The sequence below is a fragment of the Coregonus clupeaformis genome, chromosome 32 (assembly GCF_020615455.1).
Source record: "Coregonus clupeaformis isolate EN_2021a chromosome 32, ASM2061545v1, whole genome shotgun sequence".
In the NCBI taxonomy this organism is placed as follows: Eukaryota; Metazoa; Chordata; class Actinopteri; order Salmoniformes; family Salmonidae; genus Coregonus; species Coregonus clupeaformis.
The window spans coordinates 3,517,514-3,530,526 of NC_059223.1; the positions used below are offsets into that span (position 1 = coordinate 3,517,514).

The following is a 13,013-nucleotide window of genomic DNA, read 5'->3' on the forward strand; positions in this document are numbered from 1 at the left end:
AATGGGGACTGTGAAGAGACACACAGGTACAGACACACACATACGCTAGCACACGCACTCTACACACACCTACATTGTCATATTGTTGTATGGTGGTATTATAGATGTTGTATTGTAGATATGTTGTGGTGTAATAATGTTATATGATGTACTGTTTTATATTTTGTTTTATATGTAATGTAAGTGCTTTAATGTGTTTGGACCCCAGGAAGAGTAGCTGCTGCCTTGGCAGGAACTAAATGGGGATCCATAATAATCCCCTGGAAGAGTAGCTGCTGCCTTGGCAGGAACTAAATGGGGATCCATAATAATCCCCTGGAAGAGTAGCTGCTGCCTTGGCAGGAACTAAATGGGGATCCATAATAATCCCCTGGAAGAGTAGCTGCTGCCTTGGCAGGAACTAAATGGGGATCCATAATAAACCCCAGGAAGAGTAGCTGCTGCCTTGGCAGGAACTAATGGGGATCCCTAATAAACCCCAGGAAGAGTAGCTGCTGCCTTGGCAGGAACTAAATGGGGATCTATAATAAACCCCAGGAAGAGTAGCTGCTGCCTTGGCAGGAACTAATGGGGATCCATAATAAATACAAATACACCAGAGCTGAAGATTCTGACCCTGAGAAAAGGAAGTGGAAAGTGAAAGTAGAATCCTGTCGTTATGCCAACCTGAGTGAGACTGAGACACATTCACTTCCTGAACTTTACAACCATGTGACCATCCCCAGCTAGCACATCTGGTTCCTTGGAAGTTGTGGGAGCGTAGGTTTTTGGTTTCCATTGGTTCTGGGAACGAAGCCTGAACGTTTCAATAAGACTTTTAATAACACTGATAGCTCATTTTTGGGGTTAACTGTGTTTAACTCCCAGCACAGATAGGACACACGGACATTTCCTTAGGCATTAATCATGCAACCACATGTTTTATTGTGACACGGCATCAGTGAGATTCCAACCTACGATCTTCTGTTCTCTATCCATGGAATTAGTCCACTGCGCCACCAGGATGGAGCTAGCATGCCATGTTTGTTTTTTTTGCGGATAAAAAGCTGTTTATTTGATTCTATTCAAACAGACCCCATTTCAAAAGGAAACAAGCACTCATTGTGCTAGCGGGGATATTTGGACGAGTACTCAGAGCATGCGCTGACCAGCTGGCAAGTGTCTTCACTGACATTTTCAACCTCCCACCGACCCTGTCTGTAATACCTACATGTTTCAAGCAGACCACCATAGTCCCTGTGCCCAAGAACGCCAAGGTAACCTGTCTAAATGACTATCGCCCCGTAGCACTTACATCTGTAGCCAGGAAATGCTTTGAGAGGCTGGTCATGGCTCACATCAACACCATCATCACATACACCCTGGACCCACTCCAATTCACATACAGCCCCAACAGATCCACAGATGACACAATCTCAATCGCACTCCACACTGCCCTTTCCCACCTGGACAAGAGGAACACCTATGTGAGAATGATGTTAATTGACTACAGCTCAGCGTTCAACACCATAGTTCCCTCCAACTTCATCTCTAAGCTAAGGACCCTGGGACTGAACACCTCCCTCTGCAACTGGATCCTGGACTTCCTGACGGGCCGCCCCCAGGTGGTGAGGGTAGGCAACAACACATCCGCCACGCTGACCCTCAACACGGGGGCCCCTCAGGGGTGCGTGCTTATTCCACTCCTGTACTCCCTGTTCACCCATGACTGCGTGGCCCCGCACGACTCCAACACCATCCTTAAGTTTGCCGACGACATTACGGTGTTAGTCCTGATCACCGACGACGATGAGACAGCCTATAGGGAGGTCAGAGACCTGGCAGTGTGGTGCCAGGACAACAAACTCTCCCTCAACATCAGCAAGAGAAAGGAGCGTGGACTACAGGAAACAGAGGGCCAAGTACGCCCCCATTCACATCGACAGGGCCCTAAACAGCTTTTAACCCCAAGCCACAAGACTGCTAAATAGTTAACCAAATAGCTACCCGGACAATCTGCATTGACCCTTCTAGCACTAAAATATTTTTGACTCATCACATATGCTGCTGATACTGTTTATTATCTGTCATTTTATTCCTAGTAATATGTACACTCGGATGGTACCCCGTGTATATAGCCTAGTTATCGTTACTCATTGTATATTTATTATTACATGTTTTTCTATTATTTTATTTTTTTAAAATTATTATTAGTATTATTATATTTTTTCTATTATTTCTCTACTTTCTTTCTCTCAACATTGTTGGTAAGGGCCCGTAAGTACTCGTTTCACTGTTAGTCTATCTACACCTGTCGTTTATGAAGCATGGAATTTGATTAGTAGTTGATGTAAGCAGACAGGAAATACAGGTTCAACATAGGTTCATTCACAGTCCATAGCTGAGAGAAGATATGCATCTCACAAAGCAAACTGACTTACATATACACTGGCAGGCGACCAATTTAACTACATTTTCTGGTACTCGAGAGCACGGGAAAGACGGGTTTGAGTAAATAAGTAGCAAATACATAAGAAACGATGTACTGAGAAGAAGGGCGGATGATCAGCAGTTCTATCCAGAGTTTTAGGAATGCAGGAAGAGACCCATAGACCTCAAGAATGTAGGCATAATCTCCACCAGATTTGGAGATGGTGGTCCCTAATTCAGCATAGCACAGGGCCCCCACTGTAGATAACAACCCACACACAGCCCAAATGATCAACGACAGTCCGACAGAACCAGCTTCCTTCACTACCCCGATGGGTGTCACGAATATCCCCGAACCGATTACGCTACCCACAATGATAGCAACGCCATTCAATAGATTTATAGTTCTTTTCAGTTCAACTGTGTTCTCCCCGGAGTTGCTGCCAATTTTACTCGTCTTTCTGCCAGTTGGGTTTGTGAGCGCACTGCCCTCCATCGGAGAAACCTTATGTTCTGTAACCTGGAGGTTTTCTTCGTGGACGCCTGATTCCCCCGACGACTTCGAGTGTCGATTCTTCAAACTTGACATGTTGAGAAAGATTTCTTCAAACTTCTATTCAAACATTCATGAATATTGCGAGGTGAAAACCTACAAAAAGTTTGCTAGCTAAGTAGTCCTGTCCAGTAGCTAGCTAGCTAAAAGTTGAAGAAGTTATTGTTGGTATGGTGGTGCTGCGTGGACTGGACTGGGAGTGGAAACTACAAAGTGACTTTTCTACCATTTTGAAGTAACGGTCTGCTACGTCCACATATTAGAGTCTGCTGAGGATTGTACCAGGCAGGAGGGGCGGCAGGGCAAACCTGGGATTTCTGGTAGATCCTCAAAATCATTCCAACGCAGCACGTTTTTGGACTCATTCAGCTGTTTTTACCTGATTAAGTACAATATCATTGGAAATTAAAGTTGATAGTTCAGTTTATATTCCTAAAACTTAAATTGATAAGACGATGGTTGGACATTTTGATAAATAGCCCAATGTCAAAACACAGTTTTAACTGTCCAAATCAATAACCAATATGCAGAAGCAGTTCGTGATATATTGAAAACCTAAACATACAATGTACTATCTACACATACATGTGCAACAAGAGTAAACATATTACTTGTATTTATTTTTTTTACGAGCACCTTATAAACTGCACACGCACCAAAAACCGTGGCAATAATTCACTGATGTCGATTAGGGGGGAAATCAGGTTGTAGAAAAAACCCACATGGAAACTGGATATATGAAAACGGAAAGTGAAACGCAACACGCACTTATTTGTCAATCACTCATATGACATTGAAATCAAATGCGAGAGAGAGAGAGAGAGAGAGAGAGAAGAGAGGGGAGAGGGAGAGATATGAGGTTTCGAGTCATGTTTAAACTAACACAGCTCAAAAACCGCACGGAATCTGGGAATAATGTTTACGGCACAGGTTAGAAGAGAATTTGTAGAAGACATCTAGCACCATGTTTAAAGTGTTGCATTTTGATTCAAGTGGTTGGCCAACGCGGTAAGTGTAACGCAACACTTCTATTGTTAATAACTTCATCGATATCACGCTAAAATCAATAGACGAGGGGGTAAACGTTTTGGGGTGGAGCGCTGTTTAAACTAACACCATTCCAAGGCCACATGGAAACTTGGAAAAACCTATACATGGTTGGTTGGATGAGAACTTGTAGAAGGCTTCAATCTAACATTATATTTTGGAATGTCGGATGTTGATTAGCAACTTCGGGAGGCTGCCATTAACGAAAAGGGTACAGACCACTTTTTCTGTTAGTTATTTTAAACGGCATAAGATATCAACAGTGACAACGATAGTTTGATTGTCAAATGAATGTATTGGTTTGTGGCCAGCGACTTTTATAGCGGGACTGTCCCCAATTTTCCGTGCCATTTCATTAACTCCGCGTTGTAAATCCTGCGCATCCCAGCGTGTGTGACAAAATGTTACAGTACAAAACAAAATATATTGATTGATCTGTTTTAAGTAATCAATCTTATATCATCGTGATGGATATAAACTTTTATACTAACATCACCAGTCTGAGGTATAAAGGATGTGTAATTCCACAACATTTTATGGGGTGAAAATACAAGCCTTGTGTAAAGTAGTAACATAAACTGTCCACATTAGGGACATTAGCGCAATATACAATCATTTAATATGGCTAAATAATTCAACATGTAATTTTAAGATGATAGTATAGGTTGCCCACTCACAAACTATTGCAACAACGACGTCTATGTCGCACTAATTTAACCATTTAGAGTTGAAAAATGCTCTTACAATTTAACCAGGCCCTCTAGACTCGAGCCTCCACAGTGTCTGTGCATCAGTCGGAACGTTTACCGTTCCTCCGTACTGCGCACGCCCAAGTCTCTAAAACCAGCGAGGGGACATTTCAACACATTTCAATTTTTCTCATAATGCTGCCTGCATGTCAGTTTCATTGTAAATACACACAACTGATTGTAAGTACTATGTAAACGTGTGCAGTGTGTAATTTTACTGTACTTGACATACTATATAAATCACAGTTTTACATTTTTTTCTTGGGGGGGGTGGGGGGGGGGGGTCATTTAGCAGACGCTCTTATCCAGCGAATTTTCCATACTGGCCCCCCGTGAGAATCGAACCCACAACCCTGGCGTTGCAAGCGCCATGCTCTACCAACTGAGCTACAGGAGGCCAGTATAACCTTTATTTTATTTGTGTTGCATCCTTTTTAATCTTATTCTTGCAGTAATAGATTAATTGTGGATCAGATTACTCAGATCAGAGAACATTAAAACTCAAATCAGTCACATTGGTGCCGTGACTCCCACCCATACCCTAAACTCCCACCCCTATCCATCCAGGAATATGAAATATGTGCATCATTCTGTACATATTCTGATTACAGCTACAGTAGCCTGGTGTGTATCAATGTTCATAGTGCTCCAATTAGTAATTAAATTAGAATTTGACTTTACAATGCATTTAAATTATACACCAGAGTTATGCAAAATTGAAGGAGAACGGTTGGATGACTGTGAAAAGAAGGACAACCTTGCATCATGATACAGAAGGGGAAAATCTAGCTATAACATTTGAATAAACACCCTGGGGAGTGATGCAACTATGCAGGCTGAGGAGATTTCCGGTGTACATTTATAGTGGATGGCGTTTCGCCCTCCTCTCGCCACCGTCCTCCGCTAGCCGTAGCCAAATATTTCTCGAAGGTCGACTCCTGTCCTGGCTCCAGAGGAAGAGGTTGACTCAATGATTGAGAGCCATACCAAAATGTAAGCTGTTAACCGTGTTTACATTTTTTTTTAAATGTTGTATTTATGATTGCATGAAAATGAATTACGGCGCTTTCTGAAAAGTGGGTGCAAATGGGCGGCCTAGGTCGGGGGCTAGAAGAATCGGAGACCATCGATGGGCCTCTCGACGTTTCAGTTTTTCCCCCTGAACTAGCTAGCTAGGTAGTTAGCCATCTGGTCTTTTCGCAGGCAGGCAGTAACGTTAGCCTACAACAGCTGTGCTGCTCGTTGCCGGTGACGTTATATGCCTAGACATTAGTTATGTATTGTAATGATAAATTCGGGGGAAATCTTTTGAGATTAGCCATCTGCTTTTGCAAACCGACTAGCCATGCTAACTAGCTAGTAAGCAAACCCACGTAAATTGGTTCGCTAACTAGCTAGCTAATGCTATGTGTCTCATAAATATGTGGCTGCAGACCAAATATTAACTAGCTAGCTTATTATCTTGCACCCAGTTTTAACTTGGCATAATTTAATAGGTAATTTGTATAGCCACATTCTGTACTGAACGTTTTAGTTGGAGAAAATGTAGTTCAGTGTCATTTTAGTGACTGGACCTAGTCTCAGCATCTCTAGTTAGCTATACAGGTAACTAGTAGTGATATTGTTGCTATTCGAAGAAGGATGCTGTTGTTCATATGTAAAGAGAACTCAAACCATCTGCTGCAATCTCCTCTCAGATTGTAACACCAGATAATGTGATTTAACTCCTCACAATTTGACCATTATACAGGTAGTTACAGGTGTGGCTACAGTTCAAGAAATAGAGTAAAGAAAATATTTACTAAATAAACTAAAGTAAAAAATAAAATAAAAAGAAACACAATAAGATGACATAACAATAACGAGGTTATATACAGGGGGTACCGGTACCGAGTCAATGTGCGGGGGGTACAGGTTAGTCGAGGTAATTTGTACATGTAGGTAGGGGTAAAGTGACTGCATAGATAATAAACAGTGAGTAGCAGCAGTGTAAAAACAAAGGGGGGGGGGGGTCAATGTAAATAGTCTGGGTGGCCATTTGATTAATTGCTCAGCAGTCTTGTGGCTTGGGGGTAGAAGCTGTTAAAGAGCCTTTTGGACCTAGACTTGGCGCTCCGGTACCGCTTGCTGTGCGTTAGCAGAGAGAACAGTTTATGACTTGGGTGACTGTCGTCCTCGACTCATGGAAACAGGAGTTTCATAAAATGACCATGTCCGTTTGAATCTAGAAAATGCTCCATTGTTAAAATAAATATTTGTTTTGCTACATGAAGTAATCCAACAATGTGAACACCGCCATCTTGTCTTTTTAAAATCTTCTCTCATTGGTTGAGACAGGTGGTGCCGCATGTCATGATGACAGACACCTGGCTCGATCAATGAGAGAAGACTTGAAGTAGACAAAATGGCGGCGTATATATTGTTGGATTACTTCATGTAGAAACATTTATTTATTTTAATAACTGAGCATTTTCTAAATTCAAACGGACCCCCTGCAACTGGACACAAACATTTTATGAGACTCCTCCTGTATCCATTAATCGAGGACGAAGATAGTATCGCCAATACCAGTTTAGTTGAAAAATCTCTGGTGACGTTTTGTACACACACCTGTAACTACCAGTGTAATGATCAACATTTTTTTGGGGTTGAATCACATTATCTGGTTTTAAAATCTGTAGCTAACTTTTAAGCTGTAGTCCAGGGTTCTTCAATTCCGGTCCTGGAGGGCCGAAACACTTCTGTTTTTTTTATTTCTACCTGGTAGTTAATTGCACTCACCTGGTGTCCCAGGTCTAAATTAGCCCCAGATTAGAAGGAGAGGATGAAAAACAGAGGTGTTTTGGCCCTCCAGGACCGGAATTGAAGAACCCTGCTGTACCCTATCGATGCCCATCTCGAAATGTATAAAATCCTAATACACGGTAGAATGCCAGTCATTTTAAGAGCACTAATAACAGAGATTTGATAAAACCATTGCGCTGCAGCTAAAAACAATGCATATGCACGGATCTATTGCATAAAATATGTATAGGCGACATTTGCGTCATGTTCATTCCCCCTCTTGTCTTTCCCTCTGTAGGGTTTCTGCCCTTTTACTAGTGGACAACCAGAGGCGCATCACCTATTGATAACAGACCAACAATCTTCGTCGTTGAGAGCCGGGTAGAGAACACACACCCCCCCCGTGTTGGACATCGCCAGCCCAACCAAAACCTGCCCAAATAGCCGGGCCTTACTTGATACTCCTGGGCCCTCCCCTCTCACACAGTCAAAACTGAATCCATACGAGCGAAGCAGCAGGATGACTGAGGCGTGGCAGCAGCAGCACGCAGTGGCCCCCCCACCCACCGTGGTGCACAACCTCCCCCCGGGCTCCGACAGTGCCCTGGGCTGTGCCGTGTACGGGATCGTCCTCCAGACGGATGGGGCCTCCCTCCAGCAGCAGCATACCGTACCCGCCCAGCAGCCCTCCCTACAGGTAGGGGGCGAGGGAGGGCACAAGTGCGGGGCCTGCGGCCACGACATATCACACCTGGCTAATCCGCATGAGCACCAGTGCATGGGGAGCGGGGATCGGTCGTTCCAGTGTACACAGTGTATGAAGATCTTCAGCCAGGCCACTGATCTGTTGGAGCATCAGTGTGTGCAGGTGGAGCAGAAGCCGTTTGTGTGCGGCGTGTGTAAGATGGGTTTCTCCTTGCTCACCTCGCTGGCGCAGCACCACAACGCCCACAACAATGGCAACAACCCCATGAAGTGCTCCATCTGTGAGAAGACCTACCGTCCGGGCTCTGGGAACAACACCCCCACCTCCTCCGCCGCCAACCCGTCCACCGGCGAAGCTTCCAGTGGCGGGGCAGCGTGCGGAGCCTCGGCCCCTACGGCGTTTGAGGCTTCGGGACCAGACAGGCCCTACAAGTGCTCAGTGTGCCACAAGGGCTTCCGGCATCTGTCTGAGCTGTCGCGACACGAGCGGGTGCACACAGGAGAAAAGCCCTACAAGTGTGACACCTGTGATAAGAGCTTCAGCCAGTCCTCTCACCTGGCCCATCACCAGCGTACCCACAGCTCCGAGCGGCCCTACAAGTGTGCCGTCTGCGAAAAGTGCTTCAAGCACCGCTCGCACCTCGTGCGCCACATGTACGCCCACTCCGGCGAGCACCTGTTCAAGTGCAATTTGTGCGAGATGCACTTCAAGGAGTCGTCGGAGCTCCTGCACCACCAGTGCCAGCCCACGGTGACCTCGGACAGGCCGTTCCGCTGCGGCTCGTGCGGGAAGGGCTTCAAGCGGCCTTCGGACCTGCGGCAGCACGAACGCACGCACTCCGAGGAACGCCCGTTCCAGTGCGAGGAGTGCCAGATGAGCTTCAAGCAGCAGTATGCCCTGGTTCGCCACCGCCGCACTCACAAGAACCCAGCCGACCGGCCTTTTAAGTGCAACCTGTGTGACAAGGGTTTCCTGCAGCCCTCCCACCTGCTGTACCACCAGCACGTCCATGGCATGGAGAGCCTGTTCAAGTGTGCTTCCTGCCAGAAGGGCTTCAGCCAATCCGGTGAGCTGCTCCGGCACAAATGCACCGGCTCAGGGTCGGCGTCTGGGTCCGTGTCCGCGGCCACGCCGGTGGTGGAGAAGCCCTACAAGTGTGACGTGTGCGGCAAGGGCTACAAGAAGAAGTCGACGCTCCAGCGCCACCAGAACTCCAGCTGCCAGGAGAAGCCGCTGAAGTGCTCCCTGTGCAACCGGCGCTTCCTGTCGCCGTCTGAGTTCGTGACACACCGTTGCGACCCATCCCGGGAGAAGCCCCTCAAGTGTCCCGACTGCGAGAAGCGCTTCAAGTATTCCTCGGAGCTGCAACGTCACCGCCGCGTTCACACCGGGGAGAAGCCCTACAAGTGCTCCAGCTGCGACAAGAGCTTCAAACAGCGGGAACACCTGGTCAAGCACCAGGCGGTGCACTCGCGGGAAGCCCAGTTTAAGTGCGTGTGGTGCGGGGAGCGTTTCGTGAACCTGGGGGCCCTCCAGGAGCACACGGTCCAGCACACTGCAGAGGGAGGTGGTTACCCTGTGGCCCCTTGCATACAGTGAGCAGATCTGCTGCTGTTGAGCCCCTGTGCAGTGTGAACACACAGTGACATGGAATGTTGCCCACCAGGCATACAGCAACACTCTTACTGCCACCCTATTTGTATATAACCACACATTCATTATTTACATTTAGTGGCACACCCAAATTACCTCCCCCCCTCCTTTTGCATAAACAATGGTAAAACTCTGCTTAATCCTAACCATGAAGTTATTATTGACACCACCTTCCTCACACCAAGGTAATCATGCCCATGTTCTGTCCTTCATTAGTGACATCAACTACCCCATGACCCAGATCAACTGAAAACAGTACATCAACTACCCATGACCCAGATCAACTGAAAACAGTACATCAACTACCCATGACCCAGATCAACTGAAAACAGTACCTCAACTACCCATGACCCAGATCAACTGAAAACAGTACATCAACTACCCATGACCCAGATCAACTGAAAACAGTACATCAACTACCCATGACCCAGATCAACTGAAAACAGTACCTCAACTACCCATGACCCAGATCAACTGAAAACAGTACATCAACTACCCATGACCCAGATCAACTGAAAACAGTACCTAAACTACCCATGACAGATCAACTGTGGTCATCTTGTTGGATTCAGGAAAAATGCAATTTGAAAAGGATGTTACAATCTGAAAAGGCATTGGAAATGTATTCATGTTTGTAACATGAAAACTTAAGAGTTGCTTTAAAAAATGGAGGGAAATTAAATGTTTAAGGCAATTGGGGGGGATTCTTATTCTCTGACTCCTTTATGGTCAAATCATTTCTTTGCTGTGGTTTGGTTCAAGTTTTGGCCACTCCATGTGTTGACCTCCCCCTCAACCCTCTGGCTGGCTGTTAGGAATGCCCAATAAGCTCCACCCCTCATAGACCTAAAATTATATGTTTCTGCATGAGTATATTTAAGCAATAAGGCCCGAGGGGGTGTGGTATATGGCCAATATACCACGGCTAAGGGCTGTTCTTATGCATGATGCAACGCGGAGCCCTTAGCTGTGGTTATTGGCCATATACCACAAACCCCCTGAGGTGCCTTATAAACTGGTTACCAACGTAATTAGAGCAGTAAAAAAAAATAATAATAATGTTTTGCCATACCCGTGGAATACGGTCTGATATACCACGGCTGTCAGCCAATCAGCATTCCGGCTCGAACCATCCAGTTTATATTTAGCATCACTGTTGTACTGTAGTAGCGTAGGTTTACTTAAAAAAGAAAGAAGAAAAAAATGTGACAAGTTATATCTTGTGTCCTCTTTGGAAATCTGTGGTAGATCAACTATTTTATCTTTGTACTATAATGAATAGCAACTACTGTAGTATGTACCAAAGACACCCGTAACCGTGTCAATGAGAATATCTCCCCACATTCTGGACTACTCTGGCTCCCTATGTCATAGAAAGAAACGCATAGCGTATCTCTCTGTCAACGTGCACATGGGACTGGCCGAACGTGCTCACAACCTCTGAATCCTGTATGTACTGTTTGTACATAAATATTACACGCTAACATGTTAACAAACTTAGTGGTAGAGGTTGCAAAATGTGTTGAACAACTGCTTCTGCTACCTGCTTTTCTACCAAGTTGGGTTGAGATTGTTTTGTGTTTTATTTAAGCGTAAAGGGTGTGGAGGACATACTCCGGTCCAGTGGCGTTGTCTTCCGACAGGTGGCGTCACTCCTACGCGACGCTCGTCCCTCAACTGACAGAGCAGACTGTTGGTCGTAAGACAACGGCCCAGTGGTTTTGTTTAAACCAGAAATGTCTACGTCTGGATTTCAAAGTGTTATCGGTTCACCTAGCAGTTATCGTGTTAAAAAAACAAACAAACAAAAAACATCAATCTCTTTATCATGACTTCCATTTGGACATGTTGACCTTGGTTTGTGCCTGGGAGGTCTTCATGTCAACCCAGCCTAGTTAGGGTCCCGATTGCACAAATTGTTCCTCAGTTGCCCCTGAAATAGCAGTGAGGGCTTTTATGTTAGTAAGTCTAAATGTTGTATGCAAGTTTATACGTTGTTTTTTTTATATTGTTTTACGATAGTGTATTTTAAAAAAAGAAACCGTACACTCACAATGTGTATTTGGAATGAGGATTTGAAACTGAAAGGTTAGGAGTGAGAATGTCATGAGGTGAGTGCATCCCAAATGGCACCCTATTCCCTATATAGTGCACTACTTTTGACCAGAGACCTATGGGGGAATAGACCGTCCCTTCCTCCCAGAGGGCCTCTGGTCAAAAGTAGTGCACTATATAGGGAATAGGGTGCTAATTGGGAAGAAGTTGACGTTTGAACTGGGTGGAATGATGAGGTAGTCGATCACTTTGTCTGCAGCTAGACAAAGAGACATTGTAGCAGACTTTAAAGGCGTGACTGACTGACTAATCTACAAATCACCTTGAATCATAATTAAACTACTCAATATTATTTGCAGATCAGTCAGTCGGGTCACAATTTCCCCATGATGCATCACGGTTTTGATGCTCTTCGACAGCCCTAAGCCTTCTGCATGCCAGTGCTGGTCAAATATGTCCTGGTCTGTGTTTCTGCTTCTGCTGCCCTCAATCTTTATCAACTGGGAGATTTAGATGATGACACCGTTCTGTGTGGCTTAATCTGTGTGGGCTACATTCAATCTTGAATATATGTACAGTATATCATGTTCATATACACTGCACTAACAAAATAAACAAATCTTACAATATTAGTGTTTTACTTTTCACATAACAGTATTTGTGTTTGCTAAATACTGTCCAGTGTAACTTAACACACTTGAGAGGGGCAAAGTACTATTAGTCCTAACGGGAAGTTCTTGACAAAGACAGGAAATTGTATCATAGACGAACACACAATACTCCAATGCACATGGACATGTTGTTTAATTATCAGGTACTGAGGTGGAATTATAACACACCACCTGAAAGGAAACAAAACTGCATGGGAATATTGAGAGCGATCATGAGACTATTTTGGTACGTATTTCAGGCTTTCACTAGATATTTGCCAGAAGGATGATATACATTTACTTAGTCAAATAAGATATAGTTATGTATCAATAAAGCAATTGCTAGGTTAGAAATCTGTGATATATCTTCAAACGAAACCCTGCCCGACACGTCAGAATGTTGCCGG

General features: G+C 44.9%; 1 protein-coding gene and 1 pseudogene across 2 annotated transcripts; one reads left to right on the plus strand and one right to left on the minus strand.

Moving 5' to 3' along the window:
- Positions 1-3,496, minus strand: part of LOC121583053 — a 19,704-nt pseudogene extending 16,208 nt beyond the window's left edge.
- A 307-nt stretch (positions 3,497-3,803) lies between these two features.
- On the plus strand, positions 3,804-10,299 carry LOC121583054 (zinc finger protein 319). 2 transcript variants are annotated; one of them, XM_041899274.2, is made up of 2 exons: positions 3,804-3,970; positions 7,841-10,299. In XM_041899274.2, exon 2 carries the CDS (start codon positions 8,063-8,065, stop codon positions 9,845-9,847), a length of 1,785 nt encoding a protein of 594 aa, XP_041755208.1. In that variant the 5' UTR covers positions 3,804-3,970; positions 7,841-8,062; the 3' UTR covers positions 9,848-10,299. The 2 variants fall into 2 exon arrangements, with proteins under 2 accessions (XP_041755208.1, XP_041755207.1); XM_041899273.2 differs by lacking the exon at positions 3,804-3,970 and adding an exon at positions 5,200-5,751.
- The last annotated feature ends 2,714 nt before the right edge of the window (positions 10,300-13,013 follow it).